Source organism: Mobula hypostoma, chromosome 4 (genome assembly GCF_963921235.1).
Source record: "Mobula hypostoma chromosome 4, sMobHyp1.1, whole genome shotgun sequence".
Taxonomy (NCBI): domain Eukaryota; kingdom Metazoa; phylum Chordata; class Chondrichthyes; order Myliobatiformes; family Myliobatidae; genus Mobula; species Mobula hypostoma.
In genome coordinates this window covers 37,348,513-37,362,819 of record NC_086100.1, presented here as the reverse complement: position 1 = coordinate 37,362,819, position 14,307 = coordinate 37,348,513, and the positions used below count along the sequence as shown (strand labels likewise).

General features: G+C 40.0%; 1 protein-coding gene across 2 annotated transcripts in view; it reads left to right on the top strand.

Moving 5' to 3' along the window:
• The window catches only part of capn10 (calpain 10), a 42,190-nt gene that overhangs the window by 7,719 nt on the left and 20,164 nt on the right, over nucleotides 1-14,307 (top strand). For both annotated transcript variants that reach the window (XM_063045635.1, XM_063045634.1), the window contains exons 3-7: nucleotides 1,407-1,538; nucleotides 9,822-10,009; nucleotides 11,191-11,399; nucleotides 11,522-11,663; nucleotides 13,005-13,171. In XM_063045635.1, coding sequence (XP_062901705.1) covers nucleotides 1,407-1,538; nucleotides 9,822-10,009; nucleotides 11,191-11,399; nucleotides 11,522-11,663; nucleotides 13,005-13,171 — 838 coding nt within the window. The remainder of the gene's footprint in view (nucleotides 1-1,406; nucleotides 1,539-9,821; nucleotides 10,010-11,190; nucleotides 11,400-11,521; nucleotides 11,664-13,004; nucleotides 13,172-14,307) is intronic.

Genomic DNA, 14,307 nt, shown 5'->3' with positions numbered 1-14,307 from the left:
CGGACTGTGCAAGGAATACACTGAAACCATCCAGCACAATGTAGCAGGGAGCAAGAGGCAGGCAGGGACAGCATACACTGAACAGCACAACCATGTTACAGGAATTGTGTACAGAAACATCTGCACTGAGTATGGATTGGACGCTCCCAAGTCCAAATGGGGAAACACCTGAGAAGGTAGTGGAGAACGACAGAGCTAAGTTCCTGTGGGACTTCTAAACACAGACTGATAAGCAGGTACTGGCCAACCAACCAGACATAGGAACAAGCAATACAAGAAAGCAATAGTAATAGATGTGGCAATCCCAAATGACAGTAACATCAGGAAGAAAGAATATGAGAAGCTGGAGAAATACCAAGGCTTGAAAGGGTGGATAGAAAGGATGTGGAAGTTTAAAGCCGGAGTAATCCCAGTGGTGATAGGAGCACTTGGAGCTGTGACACCTGGACTGGGAGAGTGGCTCCAACAAATCCCTAAAACAACATCTGAGATCTTGGTCCAGAATAGCACACTACTAAGAACAGTGAGGATACTGCGTGAACCCCCAAGTTCCCAGGCCTCTCATACATACACACCACCCATAAGGGGTGAGGAGAGGAGAAAAAAAATTAAATTCTCTATTACTACGTAATGCGTTGTACTGCTGCAGCAAAGTCAACAAATTTCACGACATATGCTAGTGATAGTCAACTTGATTCCGAAAGATTGGAGAGGATTTCAGGGCAATCTAACAGGAATAAAAACAAGAGCATATGATTAGTGAGGGAAGCTAAGATTGCTCCTCTATACTGCAAGGGTTCCCAACCTCCTTTTATGCCATGGATCCTTATCATTAACCAAGGGGGTTGGGAAACCCTGGTCTACTATGGAGTTATTTAATTATGATGGTCAAAATCATAATGAGTTTTGTCACTATGATTAAAGTTAAGCTCTTTCTATTGGCTGAAATGTTGATACCAAATTTACATGAACTGTCAAATGAATCAGAGGTGATGAGAAGTTGTATATATGCCAGAAAGGATGATGAAAACAGAATCAGTAGCAGCTTAAGAAAAATGTATAGTTAAGAAGATTTCCAAAATTTATTGGAAGTATCAGGTGAGTGATAATTGAACACATCAGCTTACAAAGGCACATTTGGGCTTAGAGTCTTTGTGCATGTGGATAATATTTTAATTGACAAAGAACTTTGCATGTCTCATCTTTTAAATATCTGAATAAAGTAACTTGTTGAAATGTGAATTAGCTTAATTTTGACTTTAATCTTGAACCCACCTAAGAATTGCATTATTTTTATGTGCACATTTTTAAGGACCGGTTGAAGAGGTTTTTTTTGTATGTTATAAATGTTAGAGCCTGAGTTTTCTGCTGACCTCGACTTTGTTTGCTTGGAATTTTTTTTTTAGGAAATCTCCAAATCTCCTCAGTTATTCCCCAAAAAACTGCAGGATGGACAGATCAAGCAAGGCCTTTTGGGAGATTGCTGGTTCTTGTGTGCTTGTGAAACTTTGCATAAAAACAGATTTTTGTTAGAAAAGGTATTTCAATTGAATCTAATAATGCTGCTGATAAAGTGAATGCAGAATGTTTACCTGTGATTCTGTTACCTTCTACTTTGACAGCTGTTTTAGGGCTGGGGATAAGAGACTCCAAATTAGCGGCTGCTTTAGTTAGGAAACCAATAATATATTGATGCAACATACATCAAAGTTGCTGGTGAACGCAGCAGGCCAAGCAGTATCTATAGGAAGCGGCGCAGTCGACGTTTCAGGCCGAGACCCTTCGTCAGGACAAGTTAGTCTCGGCCTGAAACGTCGACTGCGCCTCTTCCTATAGATGCTGCTTGGCCTGCTGCGTTCACCAGTAACTTTGATGTATGTTGCTTGAATTTCCAGCATCTGCAGAATTCCTGTTGTTTGCGTTTAAATATATTGATGCTGTAGGCAGTATATTAGTTTGTCCACAACTTCTTATCTTCAAAATATATGAACACCACTGGTAGTGGAGTACCATTCTTCAAAATCAGCAAAAGAACAAGTGAGGACAGGTAATATTCAATCACTCTTTGATTGTGTAATTTTTTGATTGCACTTTTGTTGAGACTTTATAAAGCACTGATGAGGTCTCACTTGAAGTATTGTTTTCTAGATTTTATAGAAAATTGTAAGGTTGTCAGGAAGGAGCTTAAGAATGAAATTAGGAGAGCCAGAAGGGGCCATGTGAAGGCCTTGGCAGGATTAGGGAAAACACCAAGACATCCCTACAGGTATGTGAAGAGCAAGAGGATGAGCCATGTGAGAATAGGACCATTCAGGTGCAATAGTGGAAATGTGTGCATGGAGTTGGAGGGGGTAATGGAGTGCTTAATGAATACTTTGCTTCAGTATTCACCAGGGAAAAGGACCTTGGCAATTGTGGGGACGACTTACAGTAGACTGAAATGCTTGAGCATATAAACATTAAGAAAGAGGATATGCTGTAACTTTTGAAAAGTATTAAGTTAGATAAGTCACCTGGACCGGGTGAGATGTACTCCAGGCTACTGTGGGAAGTGAGTGAGGAGATTGCTGAGCCTCTGGTGATGATCTTTGCATCGTCAATATGGATGGGAGAAGTACCGGAGGATTTGGAGGGTTGCAAATGTTCTCTTGTTCAAGAAAGGGAGTAGAGATAACCCGGAAATTATAGACCAGTGAGTCTTGCTTCAGTGGTAGGCAATTTGTTGGAGAAGATCCTGAGAGGCAGGATTTATGAGCATTTGGATAATCTGGTTAGAGATAGTCAGCATGGTTTTGTCGAGGGCAGGTTGTGCTTTATGAGCCTGAATGAATTCTTTGAGGAGTTAACAAAACACATTGATGAGGTTTAGAGCAGTAGATGTAGTGTATATTGATTTCGGTAAGGCATTTGATAATGTTCCCCATGCAAGACTTATTCAGAAAGTAAGGAGGGATGGGACCCAAGGAGACCTTGCTTTGTGGATTCAGAATTGGCTTGTCCGCAGAAGGCAAAGGGTGGTTGTAGATGATTCGTTTTCTGCATGGAGGTTAGTGACCAGACTTGATCTGCATGGATCTGTTCTGGGACCCCTCCTCTTTGTGATTATTTTTATTTCTAAATGACCTGGATGAGGAAGTAGAAGGGTGGGTTAGTAAGTTTGCTGATGACACAAAGGTTGGGGGTGCTGTGGATAGTCTGGGGGGTTGTCAGTGGTTACAGCGGGACATCAATAGGATGCAGAATTGGGCTGAGAAGTGGTAGATGGAGTTCAACCCAGTTAAGTGTGAAGTGGTTCATTTTGGTAGGTCAAATTTGAAGACAGAATGTAGTATTAATGGTAAGACTCTTGGCAGTGTGGAGGATCAGTGAGATCTTTGGGTCTATGTTCATAGGACACTCAATGCTACTGTGCAGGTTGACAGTGTTTTTAAGAAGGTGTATGGTGTGTTGGCATTCATCAACCGTGGGATTGAGTTCAAGAGCCGTGAAATAATGTTACAATTATATAAGACCTTGGTCAGACCCCACTTGGAGTACTGTGTTCAGTTCTGGTCACCTCACTACAGGATGGATGAGGATACTATAGATAGAGTGCAGAGGAGATTTTCAAGGATATTGCCTGGATTGCAGAGCATGCCTTATGAGAATAGGTTAATTGAACTTGGCCTTTTCTCCTTGGAGTGACAGAGGATGAGAGATAATCTGATAGAAGTGTATAAGATGATGAAAGGCATTGATCGTGTGGATAGTCAGAGGCCTTTTCCCAGGGCTGATATGGCTATCATGAGGGGCATGGTTTTACGGTGCTTGGAACTAGGTACTGAGGGGATGACAGGGCTAAGTTTTTCACACAGAGTGCACTGCTGGTGATGCCGGTGGAGGCAGATACAATAGGGTCTTTTAAGAGACACTTGGATGGGTACCTGGAGCTTAGAAAAATAGGGGGCTATGTGGTAGAGAAATTCTGGGCAGTTTCTAGAGTAGGTTACATGGTTGGTGCAGCATTGTGGGCTGAAGGGCCTGTAATGTGCAGTAGATTTCCATGTTCTATGGTCTAACAGTTTTTGGCCCCTTATCTTAGAAAGGATGTGCTGACACTAGAGAGGGTTCAAAGGAGGTTCACAAAAATGCTTCCTGAATTCAGTGGCTCGTCATGTGAAGAGCATTTGATGGCTCTGGGCCTGTATTCTCAGGAATCCTCATTGAAACCTATCGAATGGTGGAAGGCCATGATAGAATGGATGTGGAGAGGATGTTTCCTATGGTGGGAGAGTCTAAGACCAGAGGAGACAGCCTCAGAATAAAGGGGCATCCTTTTAGAATGGCGATGAGGAGGAATTTCTTTAACCAGAGAGTGATAAATCTGTGGAATTCCTTGCCATTGGCAGCTGTGGAAGCCAAGTGTTTATGTGTATTTAAGGCAGAGGTTGATAGATTCATGATTGGTCAGGGCATGAAGAGATATGGGGAGAAGGCAGGAGAATGGTGCTGAAAGGATAATTGGATCAGCCATGATAAAATTGTGGAACATAGAACCTACCCCCCTACCCCCACATCCAGGTCATTAATAAAAATCACGAAAAGTAGAGGTCCCAGAACAGATCCCTGTGGGACACCACTAGTCACAATCCTCCAATCTGAATGTACTCCCTCCACCACGACCCTCTGCCTTGTGCAGGCAAGCCAATTCTGAATCCACCTGGCCAAACTTCCCTGGATCCCATGCCTTCTGACTTTCTGAATAAGCCTACCGTGTGGAACCTTGTCAAATGCCTTACTAAAATCCATATAAATGCCTTACTAAAATCCATATAAATCACATCCACTGCACTACCCTCATCTATATGCTTGGTCACTTCCTCAAAGAACTCTATCAGGCTTGTTAGACACAGTCTGCCCTTCACAAAGCCATGCTGACTGTCCCTGATCAGACCATGATTCTCTAAATGCCCATAGATCCTATCTCTAAGAATCTTTTCCAACAGCTTTCCCACCACAGACGTAAGGCTCACTGGTCTATAATTACCTGGACTATCCCTACTACCTTTTTTGAACAAGGGGACAACATTTGCCTCCCTCCAATCCTCTGGTACCATTCCTGTGGACAACGAGGACATAAAGATCCTAGCCAGAGGCTCAGCAATCTCTTCCCTCGCCTCATGGAGCAGCCTGGGGAATATTCCGTCAGGCCCCGGGGACTTATCCATCCTAATGTATTTTAACAACTCCAACACCTCCTCTCCCTTAATATCAACATGCTCCAGAACATCAACCTCACTCATACTGTCCTCACCATCAAGTTCCCTCTCATTGGTGAATACCGAAGAGAAGTATTCATTGAGGACCTCGCTCACTTCCACAGCCTCACATCTTCCCACCTTTATCTCTAATGGGTCCTACCTTCACTCCTGTCATCCTTTTGTTCTTCACATAATTGAAGAATGCCTTGGGGTTTTCCTTTACCCTACTTGCCAAGGCCTTCTCATGCCCTCTTCTTGTTATTCTCAGCCCCTTCTTAAGCTCCTTTCTTGCTTCCCTATATTTCTCAATAGACCCATCTGATCCTTGCTGGAGCAGTCTCAATGGGCCAAATGGCCTAATTCTGCTCCTATATCTTATGGTCTTTTGGCTTAGAAAATGTGGATTCAAACATCGGTCCAGAAAGCTGAGCCTTAAGGTAGAAATGCAGGATGTTGTTACTGGAGGTGCTTTCTCCCACATGTGGTATTGAACTTCTGGGGCAGATGTGGTCAGTTTTGAAGATGTAAGCATTAGCTCCCTGTTGTGCCCTGATCAGTATATATATCTTTCCATCTGAACCCACGCAGATTATGTAGTTACCACGTTGCTGTGGGGAAAGTTGCTTGTCACATGGCCCTGGAAGTACCAGCCCTTCAAAAGTGAAAATCAGGAAATGGCAGATGCTGGAAATCTGAACTGAAAATAGAAAGTGATTGAAACGTTCATCAACAAAAATCAAACTACTGGAGGAAGTCGGCAGATTGAGCAGTATCTGTGGAGAGAAAGGATTTGTTGACATTTTGTGTTGAGATCCTGCGTCAGGACTGAGATTGGAGAGGGAATACAGCTGGTATGAAGAGGAGAAAGGAAGGGTTGACACAAGACAGGTGAACTGGGGAAGAGTGAAGATTGATGGTCAGGTGGGGAAAGGGAGGGGTTGAAGTTGGAAGAGCAGGTGGGTGAAGGGGTAAAAAAACAGGTAGGGAATACATGTCAACTTGCTCTGATTAAGCAATTACTATAATTCCAGTGTTAACATGTCAATTGCTTATCACCACATCAACCCTGCCTCACCCAAGCTCATATACTGTTTGTGCTATCCATTCCTCACCCAACTTTTGGTATCCTCTTTAATATTACTGACTAGCTTACTTTCATATCCATCTTTACCTTCTTAATGACTTTTTTACCTGCCTTGTTGGTTTTTGAAAGCTTCCAATCCTCTAACTTCCCACTACGTTTTGCTATATTATATGCCCTCTCTTTAGCTTTTATGCTGTTTTGACTTCCCTTGTCAGCCACAGTTGCCTCATACTCCCACTAGAATTATTTCATCTTTGGGATGCATCTATCCTGTGCTTTCCAAAATGCTCCTAGAAACTCCAGCCATTGCTGCTCTGCCTTCATCCCAGCTAGTGTCCCCTTCCAATCAACTTTGGCCAGTTCCCCTCTCATATCTCTGTAATTCCCCTCACTCCACTGTAATACTGATACATCTGACTTTATCTTCTCTCTCTCAAACTGCATTTTTAGTTTCAAACAAAACTTCGAATTTCATTCTTTTGAACACATATAAAATTTGCTTCTAAATGAGTTTCCATTTAACTCCATCATTAGTCCTACTAAATAATAGGTTATTATCATGTAGTTTTTTCAGCATTCAAGGACTGTAATATTGTTTATATATTTAGAATTTACTGTGAAGCTTAATACTGTTTTTGTCTGGCTGATTATTTTGTAACAGTGAAACAAACATGAACAATATGAGGTATCTCATTTGTAAATCAGGTACTTGTCCAGGAACTTGAGTACAAACTCTAGTCTTGCTCTGTGAAGGAGCATGTAGTGTTGAAAGTGTTATTGTGCATATAAGAAAGTTTGTATACTCTTTTCAGCAGAAAGACAAAGTTTCTATCATTCTATTCTTCAACCAGCACCAAAAAGAGTTACCTGATCATCATCATATTGCTGTTTGTGGGAGATTTTTATGCAAATTGTCTTCCATGTATCTTTACTAGAGTGGCAACAGTTCAGAAGCTGTTCACTTAAGTAAGACATATTGATATGAAATGCTTTATAGCTGTGCAACTTTTAACTATGTCTGTTCTTTAAGAAAATAATTAAAAATATTGCAATATTAATTCGTTGATGCTGTCGAGATCTTGGATTAAATTGGATCCTCTACATAAAATGGCATGTTTCAGTAGAAAATGAATGCAGCTGGAAAACACGATTTTTTTTGTTAGACTGAACATGAAATTATCCAATGAGGCTTTAGATTGGTTTTAGCAGTAACGTAACTTTTCCCATTTTAAATTTATGATCTATTAGTTCCTGATTATTAAATGAACTACTTTTGTAGCATCCTCACTGTTTAACTCAATACTGACAATGATATCAGCGTGTACAGTCTAAGCTGCTTACAAAAGAGAAGGAAGGTCCTTTTGAAACTAATGAAACCAGAAGTGATTTAATAATATAATAAATGATCAGGTGGTTTAAACAACCTTCAAATTTTCTGTAAGAATATCTAAATTTGATTTAATTACTTAAAGTAAATTTCATGAATTGCAAGTACATGGCACATGTTTTAATATTTGTTGGAGATGTCAAATTAGCAGGAAATGCCATGTGATTTTATCTATCGTGGGTCAGTAAAATGGTCCAGGAAAGCTTCTGCTTGCATCTTGGAACCTGGTTTTCATGATTTGATATGACATGGGTATCCACTCCAATGATATGATTGATAAAATGGAACGAGGGCAGCATTCTGCATTTGTAAATGACTAGAGAAAAACTACAATTATTGTTCTATCAGACTCTCTTCATAATGGAATTTAACGCTGCAATCTGACCAAACTTGCTTGCACATAATCTCGTAATTGGGCTGTTCCTGAATGGAAACTGCTAGCCTGGGGCTGCACTGGCAGATGTATCATGCAGTCTGACGGAGCAAAGCCGACATCCACAGATTTCCCAGCATTCAGTCTGGGAAATGTTCCCACTGAGCCTTCTTCAAGGTAGGTTAATGATTTGATTTAAGTTATTTAAATTAACATTTTTGAACATTTCTACATGAATGGCCATTTGTGCTTCTGTGCTTTTCAGTCTTGTACTTTTCATTTTTTTTATTGATTATATTTTAACAGGTCCCAAATAAGTTTTGAATGCTGTGAATGTCTTTGACATCCATTGGCTCACTAAGCAAGTCTGTCAGTACAACAGGTACAATAGGACTGAGGCTTGACAGTTTTGACTGAAGCACCAACTACTTCTCTCCTCCAACCATTTGGGACCCCAGTTGTTTACAATATATATTAGTGACTTAGACGAGGGAATTAAATGCAGTATCTCCAAGTTTGTGGATGACATGAAGCTGGGCGGCAGTGTTAGCTGTGAGGAGGATGCAGGGTGACTTGGATAGGTTAGGTGAGTGGGCAAATTCATGGCAGATGCAATTTAATGTGGATAAATGTGAGGTTATCCACTATGGTGGCAAGAACAGGAAAACAGACTATTATCTGAATGGTGGCCAATTAGGAAAAGGGGAGGTGCAACGAGACCTGGGTGTCATTGTACACCAGTCATTGAAAGGGGGCATGCAGGTACAGCAGGCGGTGAAAAAGGCCAATGGTATGCTGGCATTCATAGCAAGAGGATTTGAGTACAGGAGCAGGGAGGTACTACTGCAGTTGTACAAGGCCTTGGTGAGACCACACCTGGAGTATTGTGTGCAGTTTTGGTCCCCTAATCTGAGGAAAGACATTCTTGCCATAGAGGGAGTATAAAGAAGGTTCACCAGATTGATTCGTGGGATGGCAGGACTTTCATATGACAAAAGACTGGATCGACTAGGCTTATACTCTCTGGAATTTAGAAGATTGAGGGGGGGATCTGATTGAAACATATAAAATTCTAAAGGGATTGGACAGGGTAGATGTAGGAAGATTGTTCCCGATGTTGGGGAAGTCCAGAACGAGGGGTCACAGTTTGAGGATAAAGGGGAAGCCTTTTAGGATTGAGATGAGGAAAAACTTCTTCACACACAGAGTGAGTGGTGAATCTGTGCAATTCTCTGCCACAGGTAACAGTTGAGGCCAGTTCATTGGCTATATTTAAGAGGGAGTTAGATATGGCCCTTGTGGCTAAAGGGATCAGGGGGTATGGAGAGAAGGCAGGTACAAGGTTCTGAGTTGGATGATCAGCCATGATCATACTGAATGGCAGTGCAGGCTCGAAGGGCCGAATGGCCTACTCCTGCACCTATTTTCTATGTTTCTATGTAACCACTCCTACCTTTTCCCCCTCCAACAGATACTGCTTAATCCGCTGAGTTCTTCCAACAGCTTCTCTTTGCTTTAATTAGGCTTTAGGATAGGCATACAGCAAGCTGTGATATAATTAGGAAAATATGTGAGTTGGGGATGCTAACTTAACATCCGAACTCTAGAGCTGGAATTATCTTGCTGTTCAAAGACCTTGCTCCTCTTTTAATAGTATTATGCTGTTAACATTCTCGTCAAAATGCTTTTAACTTCATATTGTTTATGCTACATCTTATCCTCTTACATATAACCCAGGTGATACCCCCAGGCCAGGATTCATGGATACAATCAGGATGTTTAAAATGTAGATTTTGGAAGTTTGGGCAATGGGTTGAAGTTATAATAGACGATCGGTTGCCGTGTATCGATCGCAGGCTCTGTTTTTCTCGTTGTCGCTCTGCAGAGGTGTTTTGGTTACCATTATTGGAAAAAGCATATGCCAAGTAAGGAACTTTTAGCAATCGGACTTGAAGTTTAATTGTGATATTTTACAGCACACTTAACGCATTTGAATTGAGATCATCTGAAAGGGTTCACATCCTTGAATGGATATTCTCGATATGCAATCTTTAACGTATTGTTTTCTTGTCATTATATAAATGAGAAAATAATATTTTTAACTGTTTTTCAGGTTAATCTGATGCATGCTTGTTTTAGTGTGGTATTTATTAGAATATAGAATCTGAGTTTTTTTTAAACAGCTGCTCGCCAAAATTCTGATGTCAGAATATATTGGTGAGGGAATTCAAATGATTGCAATCTGCTAATACAAAGGATTAGCCTGTGTTAACTATAGTCTTATTGGACCAAATGGTTCCTAAAATGAATGAAGCACAAAATTAGGACTAACCTCTATGTTAATTTGAAGCTTGCACTGATGCATTCAAGATTAAAATTCAGAATTTTACTGTTTGCACTCTGCTGGGCTATGGTAATTTTTGGCCATGTTTTTTATCTCTAAATCTTGTTTACTTTGTCCTTAAAGTCTCGGAACTTCCCTTTTCTACAGATCAGCATGGCCAGTGGAGTATCATAAATTTGATGTGTCCCTGATGAATGAGGTTTTTGTTCAATCTCCAAGCCTTCTTGATCTTTTCTGCTGCTTTATGATCCCTATGTTTCTCTTACCAAAAGGTGATTCTTTTGTTTCCTATTTTTCATTCTCTCTTCACCTTTTTACCATTTCTAATTACTTTATTGACACTTGCCCTACCTTCCACCACTTTGTAGAAAAAGGGTCATTCATCGGCCCTACTAACTGCAAATAAGACCTGTTCCTTTTTAACAGAGGTTCCCAAACTTTTTTTATGCCATGGAGCCTTACCATTAACTGAGGGGTCCGTGGACCCCAAGTTGGGAACCCCTGCTATTTAAGACAAATTTGAGTACAAATGGCTTAAAAATCCTTGTTAGCAGTTTAAAAGCCTGAAGCTTACTACTTTCAATTTCCAAGGTAAAATTGACCAATGTTTATCACTCGGAAATCTGCCTTCTATTTTTAAAGTATTGTGTGGCTATAATTCAAATATGTTTAGTGTTGTATCTTGGACACAAGATGACTTTCAATTACATAGTATATGGTGATGATATTGATACAAATATCTGTATACTGTACTTTTTAAAGACTCCATGGTTGCTATGAAATGCTCTGGGCTGGACAAGTTGGTGAAGCTCTGGTGGACATCACAGCAGGGCTGACTGATCGATGGACTCTAAAGAGTTATAGAAAAAACAGTGACCATGTCAACTTCTCGGCAAAATCAAAATTCCAGTTGATGAAGGATTTGAAAGATAAAAGCTTTATAAGTTGCTCTGTTCATGAGTCCACCAAAGGTAAAGTCAATAGTTGCAAAAGTGGAAAGTAACTACAGTTGGATTGAAAGAAGTCAGTGAGATGATTGATAGGGATTAAATTTGACAAAGTATGAAGTTATTTTATACCATCTGACCTGCAGGATCCAATGATCGTGCAGAATTTCATGCCTTCACTGTTACTGATGTGAAGCAAGTTGTCGGACTGGAAGGTGATTGCATCAATTTGCTAAGGATAAGAAACATGTGGGATAGAAGATGTTGGAATGGCTCCTGGCAGGAAGGGTAACACAGTAAATATTGTCTTTCAAATATTTCGAGAAGATGTTTTGCCTTTCATTTTATTTCAATGCTATACCACCTAGGCAATAATGACCCACACTGGTACAAGTGTTTTCTTTTTCTTTTTCAATATTTTTATTGATTTCTATAGAGAAGAATACAGAGTCCAAGAGAATACATATTATAAAACAAAAGAAAAAATATAGTAATACCAGATGCAGTATATTGAATCACATTAACGAACTTCTTACCCTATATTCATATAGATTAGATTAATTTGTATATTAGAATATAAACAGTTTTATTAAAAAAAAAGAGATCTATACCCACTATTAAAGTCGAAGCTGTTTGGGGGGGAGAGAAAAAAAACCTTATCAGATAATAAAATATACTATTAACCAACTTCTGTACCTTTAACAAGAAGTCAAAGATTATGAAAATAATTTAAAAACGGCCCCCACAAATTTTGAAAATCTTGGTTAGATTCAGAAATTGAACAATGAATCTTTTCTAAATTTAGGCAAAGTATTTTAATATTAAATCAAGTCAGAGCACGAGGTTGTTTTATAACCAGTGGATAAATTGAGTTTCATCTTGAGAACATTCTTTAATGAAGAACATATTCACAGCAGATCCTCTGGGCACATTCATTGAGAAGGTTTTTATTGGAACTTTACTTCATCTCAATACACCCCCTTGTTCTAACACACTCAACAATAAACCTGACTTGTTTAAAAACAGATGTTGTTCCAATGGGCAAAAGCTCTGCTTAGCTAAGAACAACCAGGGAAATTACCTGAAAATTAATGCCTCAGTGTGCAAAGGAGCTAACTGCACTGAACTACTGTAATGGAGAATTCCTCACCTTTTCACAGAGTAATAAATGTCCAAACTTCCTCCCTTTCCCTTGCTTCTCTTGAGTACATCTTTGCTGCCTCAACTGTTCTGCCGAATTTAGCAGCTTCACAACCAGAACTGGGATTTCTGTTCCCCTATCCATCTCAGAAAGTAAAACTGTGTCAATCTTTATTTTCTCATGCCTATAAGCAGTACAAGTTATTAATTATCTGGACATTCCTATCGTTTTCCCAGTTCCCAACCATTCTGCAATTATTGTTCCTCGCCTTTAGTGATGTAAGATTTTCATGATCTTAATATAACTAAAATCAAATATTACACAAAAGTAAGGAGGCATTGAAATTGAATTCGTACCTTTAAACCCTCTGTTCCACCTAGAGTTCTTAAATCTTAAAGTCTACACTAATTTTTTATGTTAAACTAGATGAACAGGTTGTTCATTATAAACATATACTTATTTATAATTGGTGCTATTTTTGTTAATAGGGGTGATGGTTGGAACAAAGTTGATGTAGCTGTGGCTGCACGGTTGATGTCTTTGGCAGAAGAGGGAGAGTTCTGGGTGGAGGAGCAAGAGTTTTTATGGGAGTTTGATGAGGTGACTGTTGGTTATCCACTAAATACAGATGGACATATCCTCAGTCTTCTAACAGGTAGGATGAGATGTTTAAATGATTGATGCAACTGGATGAATGAAAAAGAACTTGAGGCTCTTAAAGGGCAGTGATAAATGCCTGTCACTTGAAAGTTTGAAAGGAGTCTTTAAGAAATAGAAAACTAACCTATTCAGCTGCTTTAAATCTTACCACAATACTCATTTAAGGCTTTTAATAGACTTGATAGCATGTTTTATGAATGTGGTGAACTTACTAAGAATTAATGTAGCACTGCATGTAAATTAGTTTATTACTGTCACATGTACTGAGATACAGTGAAAAGTATCAGTGGGATATCTGTAGTCACTTTTGCTGTAAAATACTGATGCAAAATATACGTTTAACTTCTGTGCATTTACTTTATTCCCCATAACCATTTTTTTAGATTATGTGAACACTCGGTCCTCTTTTATTGTCATTTAGAAATGCATACATGCATTAAGAAATGATACAATGTTCCTCCAGAGTGATATCACAGAAAACAGGACAAACCAAAGACTAACACTGACAGAACCACATAATTAAAACATATAGTTACAGCAGTGCAAAACAATACCATAAGTTGATAAAGAACAGACCATGGGCATGGTTAAAAAAAAAGTCTCAAGTCCCGATTGACTCCCAAGTCCCCGATAGCAGACGGCAAAAGGGAGAAACTCCCTGCCATAAACCTCCAAGGCGCCGACAACTGCCGATGCCTTGGAAGCAGCTAACCACAGCCAACACCGAGTCCGTCCATCCAACCAGCCCCTCCGATACAGCCTCCCGAGCGCCATCCTCTGCCAAGCGCCTTTGACTTGGCCCCGGCCGCTGAAACAAGCAAAGCTGAGGATTAGGGGCCTTCTACTCCGGAGATTCCGGTTACCACATAGTAGCAGTGGCAGCGAAGCGGACATTTCAGAAATTTCTCCAGATATTCCTCCGTACTCTCACGTCTGTCTCCATCAAATCAGAACTGTGCACGGTTCCCTACTTGACAGGTTACAGATATCATTCACTGGAGAGGCCGCGCATGCTGCGTTACGCCGCCATCTCCTCCTCCTCAACTGAATGTCCAATGGGGCCCATGTTCACTTTGATTTCTTTCTTTATCTTTATATATTTAATGTTAAACTTTGTTTCTTGACAGTTTG